The sequence below is a fragment of the Tachypleus tridentatus genome, unplaced genomic scaffold, assembly GCF_004210375.1.
Source record: "Tachypleus tridentatus isolate NWPU-2018 unplaced genomic scaffold, ASM421037v1 Hic_cluster_2, whole genome shotgun sequence".
Classification (NCBI taxonomy): Eukaryota; Metazoa; Arthropoda; class Merostomata; order Xiphosura; family Limulidae; genus Tachypleus; species Tachypleus tridentatus.
The window spans coordinates 21,077,310-21,093,855 of NW_027467782.1; the positions used below are offsets into that span (position 1 = coordinate 21,077,310).

The 16,546-nt window shown below is 33.2% G+C and overlaps 1 protein-coding gene across 3 annotated transcripts in view; it reads left to right on the forward strand.

Annotated features, from left to right (window-relative positions):
* Positions 1-16,546, forward strand: part of LOC143242409 (uncharacterized) — a 343,467-nt gene that overhangs the window by 24,725 nt on the left and 302,196 nt on the right. Inside the window, exons 6-7 of one of the 3 annotated variants that reach the window (XM_076485769.1) lie at positions 15,188-15,316; positions 15,691-15,849. In XM_076485769.1, coding sequence (XP_076341884.1) covers positions 15,188-15,316; positions 15,691-15,710 — 149 coding nt within the window. In that variant the 3' untranslated portion in view covers positions 15,711-15,849. The remainder of the gene's footprint in view (positions 1-15,187; positions 15,317-15,690; positions 15,850-16,546) is intronic. The other 2 variants (XM_076485768.1, XM_076485771.1) reach the window with 2 other exon arrangements.

Consider the following 16,546-nt stretch of genomic DNA (forward strand, 5'->3'; position numbering starts at 1 on the left):
ATAGGTAAGCGACCACGTCTTGAAGACTTTGAGCAGCTATCTTCAACATCTGTAACACATGAACCTCATTTTCTAATATTACATTCTCTTTCAGAAAAACCTTCAGGGCAATTATCCCCCTTTTTAATTCAGAAGGGACTAGAGGGTCTTGCTGGTTCTCCAAAGTCAGTAAAGAAGCTTCGATCTGGAGACATATTGGTTGAAACATCCACATCCCACCACAGTGAACTCCTCTTGAATTCAACGGCAATTGGAGATATACCTATTGAGGTTACCCCTCATGCTACCTTGAATTCATCACGAGGAGTTATTGTTGAGAGGGATTTGAAGAATGTCCCCAAGTCAGAGATTCTTGCTGGGCTCTCCGCTCAAGGAGTTTCTGCAGTGAGGTGCATCTCCACTTGCAAAGATGGAGTTACACTGCCAACAGATACCCTTGTTTTGACATTTACATCATCACGTGCACCTGCCATCATCAAGGCAGGTTATCTAATTTGCAGGGTAAGGCCATACATTTCAAACCCTCTCCCATGTTTCTAATGTCAGAGGTTCGGGCCACTCAAAGACATCATGTCGTGGTTCCCTGACATGTGCTCGTCATGGTGGCAAGGACCACAATGCCTATGAATGTGACATGGACCCAAATTATGTCAACTGCAATGGTTCTCACCCTTCCTTCTTTCGTTCTTGCCCAAAATGGTTAGAGGAAAAAGAGGTGCAGCATTTGAAAACGATTCATAACATCAGTTATCCTGAGGCTCGGAAATTGCTGCCCACCACTCCATCTCAGACATATGCTGCTGCACTTCATTTCACAACTTCACCCTGATCCTGTACTTCATATCGGTGAAGTTTTGCTGCCAGTGGTCCCTGAGACCAAGTTCTTGGGGCTTATCTTTGACCATAAGCTGACATTTATACCACACTTAAAGCAGCTACGGGTCAAATGCACAAGAGCGCTGAACATCCTTCGTGTCCTCTCTCTCCTTCCAGTTGGGGAGCAGATCGATGTTCTATGTTAAAGGTATATCATGCTCTTATTCGATCAAAACTTGACTATGGATCAGTGGTCTGTGGCTCTGCCAGACCCTCAGCTTTGAAGATGCTAGACCCCATTTATCACCAAGGACTTCGACTCTGCACTGGAGCTTTCCGTACCTCTCCAGTTCAAAGCTTATACATTGAATCTCATGAACCTTCTCTGCACCTTCGCCATTTGCAACTATCTTTACTATATTATTCAAAACTTCATTCCCTACCAAAGCATCCCACCTGGGTGTGTGTTTTCCTTCCTCGGTGGGCTGTACTTTTTTCAGAACAGATGATCTGCCATTGCTCCATTTGACCTTCGTATCCTGGCTTAATTGGATAACAATGCAGATTCCACAGGTCAGCCCATCCCACCATTGCTTATTACAGACCCCAAATGTGACCTTTCTTTCAGTCATTTGAAAAAGGCAGATACTCCAGCTTGAAAGTACCGTCGTTTATTTAATGAACATTTTTCAAACAATCATTTCGTTCCCATTTTTTCAGATGCTTCCAAATCAGGTAATTCAGTGGGCTCTGCTATGGTTTGCTGTGGTTCAGTAGTTGCGCAAAGAATCCCTTCTACAGCTTCTGTGTTCACTGCTGAACTGTATGCAATATCTCTTGCCCTAGATCACATTGAAGCTGAGCAGTACTCCAACTGCACTATTTATACTGACTCGCTTAATTCTATACTGGCCCTGGAATCGCTACACGTTGCCTCATACCCTGTTCTCGCTGATATTCAAAACCGACTGGCCCATTTCTCATTAACTGCTACTTCTATCCAGTTTTTCTGGATACCAGGCCATGTTGGTATTTACGGGAACGAGCTTGCAGACAGGGCAGCTTAATCTATCTGCTCTGACACTATCACCACTGTGCCTGTTCCATACATGAACTATGGTCTTGTATTCAAGGCTCGGCTCCATGCCAGCTGGCAGTCCACTTGGAGTGAACAACGTGACAACAAGCTTTTTCAAATAAAACCCCATATTGGGCTTTGGCCATCTAGCTTTCGTAATGTTCGGAAGGAGGAAGTTGTTTTAACTAGACTACGCATTGGTCACAGTTTTTTAACTTATCATTTTCTTTTATCTGGAACTGATGCACCAGTGTGTAATTTGTGTAACACTCAAATCACTATCAGCCACATTTTACTTTCTTGCCATCGTTACGATTCTCAACGACGGCACTATTTTAACCATGTTTTTCCCAGGGTTTATCTGTAACATTGGACAGTGTTATTGGTGATGGTGACACTGTCCACCTTGATAAAGTTTTTAGTTTTTAATGGCCATTAATCTTTTAATCTCATTTAAGTCTTGAATATTTATTCATTTCACCTTTTAATTGCAGTTCGCTTTTACAGTTTCATTTTCTCTAGTTCAATTTGACATTGAAAAATGGCCAGAACATTAAATAACTTAACACAGGACTGGAAAGGCCAACTTCAGGTGACTAACGCTGCTGTTTTAACTATCCGTTTGAACTACCCATTAGTCATCCTGGCGAGTTGTTATTCCCATTTTGCTGCATGTCTTTTAAACTTTTATTACTTTACCCTTTGGTACTAGCCATAATGACACATAACCCGGAACCAGGACTGGAAAGACCAACTTCAGATGATTGACGGTGGTTCTGGTACTTGCCAGTTAGTCTTACTGGTGGGTTATGATCATTACCATTCTGCTACAGAAGTTCTTTACAACTTTATGGACTGGATGTCAACATCGGTTTTATGCAGTTTTCTGTTTTTAATTGCTGTTTTGTTTTTACCTTCGTTTACTTTTTCAAAGTTTACTACATTTACTTTTACCTTCTTACTGGACATTTGGCTACTCGTTATTACGATTTTGCTAATGTCTTTTAAAACTTCTATTATTTTACATTTTGATAATGGCTGCTATGACACATAACCCAGAACCAGGACTGGAAAGGCTAACTTTAGGTGACTGGCGGTGGTTCTTGAACTTACCTGTTAGTCTTCCTGACGGGTTATGATCATTACCATTTTGCTAAAGAAAGTCCTTTAGAATTTCTTTTACTTTGCTTTCTCTCTTAACATTGTAGACTAGATGTCAACATTGGTTTTATACTTTTTCTGTTTTTCAATGATGTTTTGTTTTACCTTCATTTCATTTTGTGTACTTTACTACATTTACTTTATTTTTAATTTTTTACTGGATGTTTGGTGCAGATAGCCAAGCTGCTTTGTGCTATAAAACACAAAATCAATCAACGTAAATCACACACTACATCACTGAAGTGTTTTATCTTGTTACTCTCAACATGGCTACAGTTCAGTTATATTCATCTCTTGCAGAAAGGTGATATAACTATTTTAATTTCAGGAACTGATCCTAAATCTGTACTGTATGTTTTTTATAAGTAAAGACAGTGTAAGAAAGGTGACAAATGCAAGTTTTCCCACGATGATGTTGAAAGTGAGAGTGAAAAGAAGAGTATTTATGTAGACTTGAGAGATGAAGGTCATGCAGTTTATTTTTTTATCTGTGCATCTATTATCTGTTAACAACGTAAAGTATAAAGGTCTTTTAAATCAACTGTATGGTTTTCTGTGTTTGTATTATTAGTGTTAAACTACTGAAGTGTTTTAAGAGTTTAAATGGCAATCTTCAGTTGTACCTTTCAGAAAATTAATGTAGATAAATCTAATTCTGTTAAGGGTTTATATCTTTCTTTTCAAATATAAAAAGTTTAAATTCTATATTTTTTGGTCAAGATGAATTTCTATCTAATAAATAATTTGGATTTCAGTTAATTATTACATACTGCACTTGATAAATCAGAATAAACATATGATGTCATAGAAGAATATTCCTGCAGCTTTCAAATAGTCAAAAATATTTTCAGAAATAAAACCACAACAACAAAAGAAACAAAATTCCTGTCTTTGATATTTTTCCTCTTTTCCCTGAACCTTACATTAAGAACATTTGTTCACAATCATGAGAGCTCTGGGTATTTAATATGTTGATAAACCAAATTACTGCTGCAGTAATATATGATCAGTGTGTTGACAATAGAAATTCCCATTATAGCTGAACATGCTTCTGGTAAGATTTCCCAGGAATTTAGTTCAATGTTATATGCAGACTTTAATTTTCAGGAAATTAGATTCATGGGTTTAGCCAGTGATTTCTTCTTCTTTTCAGTAAAACAATGTTTCTAAGTGAGAATATAATCAATGAGAAGACATTTGGACTCTCTGTTTTTCTTTGTTTTTAACACTTTTTATTTTAGTCTGTCACACTCCACACCATTTCAGGAGTTTTAGTTTTCCACTACTTTTCATGCTTCCAAGTTGTTTGCTTTGGGAGAGAATTGCTCTTCTCATACTTTTGTTTCTTTTGATACCAGTTCTACCAGGGGACTGGTACATGTTGATAAACTTTACCATACTTCAAATCTGGTTGATATACCTGTGGTAGTTGTGACTCAGATGTCATTTGTGTGGCTTTACTCTTATTTACACATGGGAGAATTGAGTATTTCATGTCATTAATGTTTGGATTTTGGTAAGTTAGATATTTATGTGTCCTTTATCATCGAAGTTATTTTAAATTAATTGTAAATGAGATGTTGATTATTAATTGTGTTATTACAAGATATATTTAATCATTTTGCAAGTACATTAATCTTACATACTTTGTGGTCTCAACAGATTTCATGGCTTTGTTAGTTCATTATTAGTAATTTAACTAGGTATGTTTAGCCTAGATTGTTTGTAAGTTGCAATTATTACTACGAGTAACATATAATTCTTTTATTTTTCAAAATTGTTAATTATGTGCTTAACCATTTTCCCTTCATAATCCACAATTTAATATTCTTCCCCAGTGTCCACTTCATTGCTCTAAATCATGTTTTCCATTTCAGAACTTTCCTGTTTGTTTGGACAAACCTCAGTTCTTTTTTTACTCTATGATAATTTGTGCTCTTCTCTCTATGAATAACTAGATAATGTTTGCTTCTACTCATTCACAGTCCATAGACCACACTCCACTGATTCTACAAGATACAATAGAGGGAGGATTCCTCATGACAGTGGGGGAAATCCATTCTTAACTCCTCTCAACAACCCATTCATTTGGGTAGTTTTCTTCTTTTCAACCTCATTTGGGCCTAGCCTTCTCCTTTTCAGGTTTGGAGCAAGCAGTTCACATGTTCTTCACCTCACATTTCTTGCAGTTAAATGTATTCTATCTTTGTGGGGATGTGAACTATGGATCAAACTTGTATGTATTCACTTTAGTGGGAACTGAGAGATCAGTGAAACTTCTTACCCATACACACTGCCTGCATCCATATACTAGTAACAACATTTACTAGTTCATGTCTTGCCTTATGTATTGTATGTTATAAAATGTTTTTCATTTTAAGTTTAATTGTCTTCATCAGTAAAACTTGTGATTTCTTTGCTTATGTGATGTTAACATGCATCTGCTTACAGAAGAACTGAGTCATTTAACCAATCAAAATAAGTGTTTGTGATAATTATTTTAGCAATCAATCAAAATTATGAATAAATCAGTTGTCATGAAAGTAATAAACTAATTGAAATTAATGTTTCTAGTTATTCCAAATATCCAGATCAAAATATTTGTTAGGTACAAACTTACATAAGAGGCAGGTGTGGGGATGCTTTATGACTTCCATTGCCATTAAATTTACTATTCCTGTCATTGTTATTGCAAAGCTACAGAAGCTATCTATCACTGCACCAATTTTGAACCATTGACTGTCAACTCTCTGGTTATTTAAATAATTAGGTGTAAATTTATTGTATTTTGATTTTTTTTTTCTCACACTGTGATGTTTTTGCTTTACAATTGTATCACTATAATTTAAAGTTGTATAAGTGTGAGCAGATCTAGGACAGGAGCCCAAGTGGTCCAGTCATTCATATTTTTAGTATTTAATAACTGTATTCTTCAGTTCTGTATGAGAGAATGCAGGTGAGGTGAAGGGATCCATAGGGGTAAACTTTATGCACATTTTTCAGAGATTAATAATAATATTGTTTAATATTATATTTGAATAGACATTAATTTAAGGTAGAGATCAAGGCAGTTGAAACCCCATCCCTCTGGCTTTTCTTTTTTTTTTTTCTCTTTTGAAAAGTAATGTGTGTATCATTTAATGTTTTTATCTGTGGGGTCTTAACTCCTCCCTCCATTTCCCCCCTTCATTTGACTAGGAAAACAGTCAATAGCATTGAAAATAAATATTAGGTTTCAATATCTGTTTGATTGGTCTATTAATTACCTTTATTATTATTTATTTGAATTTAGTTTATTTTGAATCTATAACAGTCAGGTGTAGCTTCAGCCGTTGACTTATGAATACAATAATATGAACATCAACTTAATGTTTCCCTGGTAAATTATCAGGCCTTGGTTTTTTTTCCAGAAATTAACAGTGTGCATGCATTCTAGACTTTATGGAGATTTGTTTTCTTTAAAGAAAGTGTTTATTTTTCGGAATTTATAATGCATAATGGAGGGGTTTAGACATTTTCATTGTTGGTTGGTTAGCTTGGCAATTTACGGTGCAAAGCAACTAAGCTATATGCACCAGACATTTTGGTAATGAAGTTATAAAAAAATTACCTTTTTTCTCTAAATGATAATAAAAAACTTTATTTCAACCCAAATTTTGAAATAACTATTTATGGTTATTATTTCTTACATCATTTGTAGCCCTTATATTTATGACACTTGTAGCTCTTGTAACATATGCCTACTTTAAAATCTGTTTTTCATTGTTTGAAACTTATAATGTCACAAATGTTTTAGTACTGTTGATATCCAAAATAAGTAAAAATTCAAGTGACAAAAAAGAATTGAAAACAGATTGATGTTTGGAAACACTAAAATGTGAATAGAGGTGTAGACATGGTTTTCCTTTCAAAATATAATAATTTATTTCAATTAAAGTTTAAAATGTTTGTTTTTATTTTCCAATTGATCACATTAGTAGAAATAAAGATATAGATTTTAAGTTGTTCATTACAACCTATATGAACTAATAATAATAGACTTTCAAATTAATTTTATCACTAATTACTTGTAACACAGGTATAAATAATAAAAACAGTGAATGTGATGTACACTTATTAATTAAACTACTAGAAGTCTAATTGGACCCCCTCTTCATAAAAGAAATAGAGAAACTATTCTTGCTATGATAACAATTGTTGAGAAAGTTTAAATATGCTTGGATATAGCACATAGACTATCATGTGTTGATAAAGTTAAAATATAGGTTGTTTTTTATAGCTTTGTAAAGTTTCTTTTGTTGTGAATTCTGAATGTATTTGTGTATAAAATTATATTTTAAAGCTATAGAAATTTTCTTCAAAGAGAAAATATATGATAACTTTACATAAGGTAAGTAAGCTTATACAGTTCAAAGATTGGTTGAACTGATAACAAATCTTATTAAAAGTTTAACATGATAATGAATGTATAGTGTTTGGAAAAGGGTTTGTCATCATCAGGTTTAATAATATACCTATACACTGAAATGTATGTTGTATGAAGCAAAGAGGTTGCATAACTTGAGATTGTTTAAAGCATAATAAAGTTATTTTGTTGATGCTCTGTTTATAATTACTGTTTTTACTTTTTAATAAACACATTATGATTTTATTAAGTTGCAGTGTTTGTAAACATATTTTTAAAATGTTTACCAAATAAAAAATGGTCATCAAATTGTACAAGTTTACTATTTAGTGAATATGGTAGAAAATTGCAAGATGTTGTGATGTTGCAAATATTTATTAAGTAATGTTCTAGTATGTTTATTTTGTTCAAATAATGAAGATAAATAAATTGTTTAACTAAAAATGGCAACTGTTAAAAAGATGAAGGCTGTCATGTGAAATTAAGGGTAATTTAAAAATTAGTGAAAAAAAACCCAGAGTGAAAGAAAAAATTAACAATGATACAACATTAGAATAATGTTGTGGTTGAAAAAATGTTAAGAAGTAAGCATGTGCTTTTCTTGTATGGGTTGTAAAAGGTGTGGTACTAATGGGTTGAGTGTAATTGATCAGTTCAAGGAATCAGTTATTATTTTCCACAAAGTAGGGTACACAATTATTATCTAATGAGATTAATAGGGATTTAGTAACAAAGAAGGGAAGAGGAACATTATTTAATGTTGTCCTTTGTATAATTTTTGCTTCTTTGACAAGTACTCTCAACTGGTGGTAATAAATACAAACTGTAGATGTTTAAATCTTGATTTGTGCTTGAACAGAACTAATTTACAAAAAATTGCAAACTTGTTAAGCATTTTTAAGAAGAAACCCCCCACTAATATAGTAAGTTCTAATACAGAAAATCAAGATTTTCTAACTTGTTTACTATACCACTTGGATGAAAAGTACCTAAGTTATAAAAGACTTCTATTTAATGTTGTTTTTAACCATTAAACACACAGAAAATACATTTTTTTGTCATTTAAAAACTTAACAGTCAGACATGTGTAGATCATATATAAATTTGTAACTGTAAAAGGTGATGCATTTGGTTTGTTCTCTCAAAACATCTCAGTGATGGTATACTTAACATGTGATGAAACTTGTGGTTACCATGAAACACATTCATCTATTTAAAAAACTGATACTGACACTCATAATGTATAAATATTAAAAACAGACTTATTTGTGAGCTTTCTGATATTTTAGTTATTAAACTTTCTATATTCCAGTTGGTAACAAAACATTTTGTTGTATCATAAATTTAATACCTGTTTAGTTTAATAACTGACTATATTCAAGAAGTATTATCTTCAAAATTAACTAACTAAAAAAGTATCTTATCATAAAAGACTACTAACTATTATGGTATTATTTTTGAAATAGAAATCCTGTAACCCAAGCACTTTTGAAAGGTTGACCTTTAAAATGGGTGTGGTGGTATAATCGAAGAGTGACAGGTATATTTGGTTTTCCAGGAAACATTTATTTTTCTATGAACTATTGTAAGCGTTTTATTTCTGGTACAATGTAGCGTTTGGCAAGAGTGTATGTGAAAAGTTGTTTTGGATATTTTAGTTTAGAAATGGCTAAATATGTGAATATATATAAAATTGTGCTCAAGTAAAATAAATATGACACCTGGAGATTGACTGATAAAAATATACTAATCAGTTTATAAAAACAGGTACGAAAAATTATCTTAAAAAATGGTAAGTTTTAGGAAATTTGGTCTTCATAAAACTAATTAATGAATAAAGTTATTTTTCTGATGAAACCAATGAATGTAGATCACTGATTCCAGGATCCATGTTAATTATGAAAGGTTTAACAGTATTTAGATGAGCAATCCCAAGTAATACTAAACTTTCAAATAGAATTTCTCTTATTATTACTGCTCATCACATTTATGTTCTACAGCTCAATCATTGTCATAAACAGATATTTCCTGAAGTTCTTGTTGCCTCCTTCCAAAAAAACAGAACTCTAAAAGGTATCCATGTTCACAGAAAAATGAATAACATCTTACTCAAAAAATGAGTGTTGTCCATGCAATAAAGCCTTTTGTCAAACCTGCAAGTTCATAAAAACCACTAACTCATTTTCTGACATGTACAAACAAAGAAACTTTAGAGAAAGAAATCAGTTGTTAAACAAAAAACACCATTTTTATTACACAGTGTAAAAAAAATGCAGTCATTAAAATGTACGACATAAACAACCATTAGAGAACATTTCAACAACCCTAAGTCTTCTATTAACACTGAAAATGATCTCCCAGTTGCTCAACACTTTTACCAACCCACTTGGGTTATAAGATTTACCATTTCACTTCTATCAAGACTTCTTGAACCTAGGCGTTTTTCTATCATGAATGATGTGTTTAAAATGCTTTACGTTTCTCAATGACCAACTATTAGAGCTGTAAGAATTATTGTTGATTTCTTGTTGCTCTAATTCTGAATTTTTTACTACATGATATATGTAGTAAATATATATATGATGAAAACGTAATTTTTTTTTGAGTGATAATATAATCATTTTTAAACAATCCACTTAACTCTGCATACAGTAGTAATTCTTGTGTGCCTACTCTGAGTTTTTGCTCATGCCACTAACCTTGAACTATTTCCCACCTAAATCACATGTTTTGACATGAATTCCATTTGTACATAACACAGTCATCATGTAGTAATATCCCTTCACCAGTAAGAAGGTCATACATCGTCCGTGCTCATGGGTCCCTACAAGAACTTGCACTTGAAATTATCTTTGTTCATAATTTAGGCACATTCATTTTTTTAATTTTGAAAGATTTTGTGCAATCTTTGATTCATTCATTAATCTATTTTATCAAGTTACTATCTTTATGATAATATGAATTTCATGAAATTTATAATTGTTTCTTTTCATGGTTTCTGTGCAAGTGAGATCTATTTGTGTGTGACACCTTTTTCTCTGTTATTTACATTCCCCAGTCTTCCATACATGACTTACGTCTTGCTCCACTCATTTGCCATGAGGTCTTCAAGATGCTCTTCTTTCCTTGGAGCCTTGGGTGGAAGTTTCTTGCCATCATTTTATCTTGTCTTTACTCTATCATCTTTACCATTCCTTGACCCATGTACACTTATTTCATAATTTCCTCTTCTCACTTTTTCTGCCTCCTTTGACCATACTCTCCTCCCAGGGGGGTTATCCTTTGTCTATTCTACTGGAAGCTACCTCTAACCTTTGAACCCAGTTGACTTGGTTCCTGTTGAATTGCTTTTTTTATCTTTTCTATTCACTTCATAACCGATTTTTTCATCACTTTGCTTTCTACTCTTTGTCTATCGTCTCTTCCTCCTATTCCTCTCTCCCTATTGTTTTTCTTCTGTTTTCTGATCCTTAGCACCATTGTCTCAATGACACAATGTTAGAGCTTTTGGCTTTAAATGCCTTATAGAATGTTATTTTTCCCTTTATGGGTTACTGTTCCCACCTCTTTGTTGAACCCTGAAGACTGATATCTTCTCTTTGTACTTCTCTAAACCACTTCTGATGATTCCCTTGTTCTAAATAAAGGAGTTTCACTGTCTTAATAGGTTGTTTTCCCTCAACCTTTAAATTAAGGTGGTCCATGTCTTGGATGTCTTTCATCACTTTTCAGTAATCCCATCATTACAATACACACTGTTTTGAGGTTCTACTTTTTTGGCATGACTCTTGCTCCTTATGTCTCTAGCCATGTTATGAGGGCTTTAACTTGCTACATTCACAGTCTTGGCCTTTGTTTTTTTTCTATTCTGCACACGTGGCTGCATTTTGCTTCTACCTTTTCTACAGATACATTCATTGTTAATTAAGAAACAATTTCTCTGAAAAGGCATGTCTTAATTTTTGGGTTGTTTCTGACCCTTGTATTTGTTCCTTTTCTCTCCACTCCTAATTTGGGCTCATCCATTTTCATTTGTTTGCAAATTATGGAATATCTGGTAACCTGAGCTCTTTTGATCCAATGGTCACATAACAAACGGTCTGGCTGTATACACCATCTTGCTTGTGTTATTCATTTCTGTATGTGTTTCCTGCCATGTCCCCCCCCTCTCTCTCCCAGTGTCTTGTTGAAGTTCCATAACACCCCTTATCAAGTTCTGTTGATAGCACATTATTGACCAGCTCTTTCTTGGTTTCCTCCTTTTCAAACTTTCTTTATTACTCTTTCATCTGGGAATGTTGTCCTTTATTGTTCACATGTGGGATTGTCCATTTTTTTTCTCAATGGGCATTTTCTCATGTTGTATTGCCCTTCTTTCATACTGCTTGATTCATCCTTTCACTCTAGGATCCCAAACACAGTTGGTAATGGTCTGTCCAGATGATGAACTCCTTCCTGTACAGGTCGTTCTGGAACTTTTTAATGGCAAGTATGATGGCCAGACACGCTCATTCAGTAACAGAGTAGTTCTCACTACTTAACAGCTTTTTTACTGGTATATATTACTGGAAGTGGTCCATCTCTATATTATTGTAAGAGCTCTTTCCCAATTTCAATGACTGAAGCATCAGCCTAAACAGTCAATGGTTTGTTGAAGTCTGGAATGCAACCAGGTGTCATCATTTCTACTTTACTTTGTTCGATAAGCCTTTCTTGGTCAGGTTAGTCAATGCACTAATTTCAATATAGTTTGGGATGAATTTCCTGTAATATCAAATTAAATCCAGAAAGGATCTGACTTGTTGCTTTTAGTCAGAGCTAGTGTATCTTGTATTTGTAATATCTTCTTTTCCATGGCTGTCTTTCAGTCCCAGCACATAATATTCGGTGTAGTACTTGGATGGTCTGATGGTGAGACCTGCTGCTCTCACATGTTGTAACAGCTTTCTACATTTCTTCATATAGTCTTCCCATTTCACAGTGTCAGGATGGCATCTGCATAGTGCTTAATATTGGTGGTGTTTCACAGCATCATCCTTATCATACAGTTGAATGTTTCTGCAGAGTTGACTTGGCACCTGCTGAAATTGGTAACATCCATCTAGTATTAAAAATGCTGTCTTCTCTGTAAATCTTGTCTTCATTAGGATTTGGCAATAACCTTTACTGAGGTTGATCTTTGAAGAGAACCTGACCTTATAATTTCTAGGTTGTCCATAGTTTCAGAGTTGAACTTCATCAAAAGATTCAGCTTTTGGAAATTTATTTAGAAACAGTTAACCTATCTCTAATTTTTGTGATTAAAACTGGTAAATGGTAGGCTAAATTTGAAGGCTTAACAATTCCAGCTTCCAACATTGCCTCAGCTTCTTGCTTTGTAAGGTACAGTGGAGCGCGCCATTAAGCCGCAGACCAGTAAACCGCGAAATCGCTTAAGCCGCTGTAGCAAGTCTTGTCCCAAAATTTTTGATGTATTAAATCTACCACCTGGCTTTTTAAAGTTTCTCACACTCTCCTTGTCATTGACACTGACATGACAAATATGAGCGAGGATTATCGTGGCTCACCGCTAATTTAAGAAAGTGCAAAAACGCAGCTTACGAATTTAATCCTGGCTTTATAACTTCAAGGGGATATTTAAAAATGATTTGCTTTAATTTGGAAAATAAATAAAATATATTACAGTAGAAATCGACCGTTAATCTACCTTATCCGCTCTCTATGCCAGCTTTATGGAGGCCGCCATTGTTACCGAATCACACCTCTCCATACATTAAACTTAATCCGCGGTAAATCCGTGAAAAAAGTGATCAATAATTAAAGTATTATTTTTAATTCGATAATCCGATATTTTTATGGAATTGTATAAATATTAGCCACAAACCCAATAGACATCACTTCAGTTTCTGAGCTGTTAGCGACTTCGGCTTTTCAGTCACAAAGGTTTTAGCCGCAGACCACTTAAGTCGTGGTTAAGCAGGTTGACCCCCCAAATACTGCAGCTTAACGGCACTCCACTGTATTTCATTGCATAAGGTATCTGAAAGGGCTTCACTTTAGCTGGATACAATGTTGTTGTGTTGCACAAGGCCTATCTTTCCTGGTCTATCCATGAAGATATCTCTCCTCTTTCCATTCTTTTATCAAAATTTGACATGGTTATATATCATGTAATCTCCATGCTATTTGCACTTTTACTATAGTTGTGCACATATTGGTCTGTCTATTTCCACTGTCCTTCTCATTTTCTTCTACCACAACTTACCACTGTGTAATCATGGCTGTGGCTTACCAAATGTTGTAAACGTACTTAATAGTGATGTAAATTTATAAGTGTGTTGGACCATGAAATTTTCTACAGTAGGTATCTCTGACTTGCTGGCAGTGAAATTGACAAAAAATGAACACATGCACTCCACTTGTTTTTTAAAATAATATATGTTTGAAACAAGTTAAATGTATGTACAAAATTATTTACACTATGGAGATAATATTTGTATTTTAGACACTATACAGTTTTCTTTTATTGTCCAAAGTCCACTTAAGCCAATTCAACTGTTTTAGAATTCAGTTGACAAGCTTAACTTTTATTTCTTTTAATCACAGTAGTATCATGATATCTCATGAGCTACTATGGTTGTATCCTTAACTTTCAGTATTATTCTGTTTTTTGTACTTCCAATTATCATCTTTCTTTTGTTGAAGTCCACATATGTGGGTTCAATTGGTTTAGAACACCCTTTTATGAGACATATTATTCTCCTTATCTCTTTTAAACTTTAAATGTCACCCTAACTTACCAACCATTCACTTCCACAACAGTTAACTTTACAAAGTCTAACTTTTCTGTGACAGAAGTTCTCTCTCATGTGACTTTTACTCTTTTTTCATTCATCTAGTTATAGTTATTTATACATATATCACAGTCTTGACATCACTGGATTGTAAACACAGTGTTCAATAGTCTCAACATCAGTGAGTTACAAAGTAAATTAATTAGTAACACTACCTGCACTAAACAGTCTTATATTCAAGTTGGTATAATGTTTAGACATAAGTTTTCTCTGAATACTTTGTTATTACATTATTATTGAATAATATCATAATTTTATAAAGTTATATTTCCTGTACATAAATCGTTTTCTGTATGCATTCATAAAATTACATCTTGCTCTATGTAATTTATAAAATTGTGTTCTGTGTGTGATTTATAATATATTATTGTATTATATCTAATTTTTACAATTGTGTACTTCAAGAGAGCAGCTCTTAAGTCTAACTTGACAAGAATTTCATTTTAAACATTTTTGGCATGGAAAAAGTATTTTATTCTCTGTCTATCCACACTTCAATACAAGTTTACTTATTGAATTTCATATTTTGTACTCTTGTCTTCCTCTTTATGTTTATAAAGGATAGTATACTTTTAATATATTTTTATAAAACTACATAAGTTGTTATTGTTTTAAGTTGTTTAGATTTTTTATACACAAGACGTTATTGACTTATAACAATTTAGATCTTTATTACATTCTTTTAATGAAAACGTGTGTAAAGTGTAACAGTTAATATATAAATTTGGGAAATAAGTACATACACACATATATAAGTATAAAAGACATTGTGTACAAAATTTTTATTTTTGTCTGATTGCATGTTTGTTCAATATTTAATTGAAATATATTTTGTAACCATAGTATCAACAACAACATTATTTTGATTTGTAGATAGCAGAGAAGAAGGAAAAAGTTCAAGTGGAACAGGACAGGAAAAAGTAGAGTTTAAAGCTGGTCATCACATTGGTGTAAGTGATATTGTAAAACTGTATGACTGTCATCATATGATGAGTATTATTAGTAAGTTAAAGTTTGTTGACCATCATCATGGTGTAATTATAATAGATGAACTCCACTGGTCACCCTTTAATTTAATGAAATATAACTACTTGTTATCATCTATTGTAAATATTGATATTGTTTGATTGACATAAGAAGTGATCAACAGTTTGTAAAATCATTCTTGAAATTACTGATCATCGCTGTGATATAAATAATAATATATTTATTTTAAACATAGCTTGTACTTTGCTTAAGAAGAGGTAAGCTAACCTTACAAATAGCAAGATAACTTGATGTAGAATTTTAACATTATATAGTACAAAATGTATTATTAAGGAGTGTAGTCATAGAGCATATTTAAACTTGTCAAGTTTGTTCTTTTCATTGTTAAGTATGGTTATCTGAAGAGTAAACTAGAATCTTCATAGTTATGAGTCTTCAAACAGCTCAGTGGACGAGAGATGCTTACATTCAACCCAGACTTGGCTGTTGAAGGCCAGATGGGTGAAGATGAGGCAGCATATGATCTATTTCCTCGAGAAGATAGCGAGGTATTGATATTTCATCTATTATCAAAGCATGAGGTCTTGTTTGTATGCTATTTTATCTCTTAAGGATTTTTTTGGAAATGTTATTAAGGAATGTTGCTTAATTAAGTGCCCTCCGCCAGTACAGTGGAATGTCTCCGGATTTACAACACAAAAATCAGGGGTTCGACTCCCCTCGGTGGGCTGGGCATCTAGCCCTTTGTGGCTTTGCTATAAGAAAAACACACAGCTTAATTAAACAGTGTGTTTTATCCAGTTCATCACTATTATTTGATATCATAGTTTGTTTCTTCAAAGAGAAAAAAAAAGTTGTACAGTGTAACATTTATATATTTTTATTTCTGTCTCCACATTACAGGCTGTGGTATCACAAGGATATTGGAAGAATTCTCTTTATACAAAAAAAGACATAATTATAATCTCTCTCTTTTTTGATTAATACCAGCAAACTTGGTTGTTAGTATTGACACATCAGTGAACAGTTTTGTGTCTTTTTGTAGCTGGGAAATTGAAAATTGATTTTAAAAGGCTTTTATAGTTTTGGAGGAAATTAAAATACACATTTAAACTCAAACCAAAAGTTTAAAAAATACATATATTAATTTGCTTTCATGGTTAAAAACATGAAATAAATACCTCATTTAAAATATTTTATGAAAAGTGAATGAAATAATGAACAAAACTACCTCTGGATATTGTA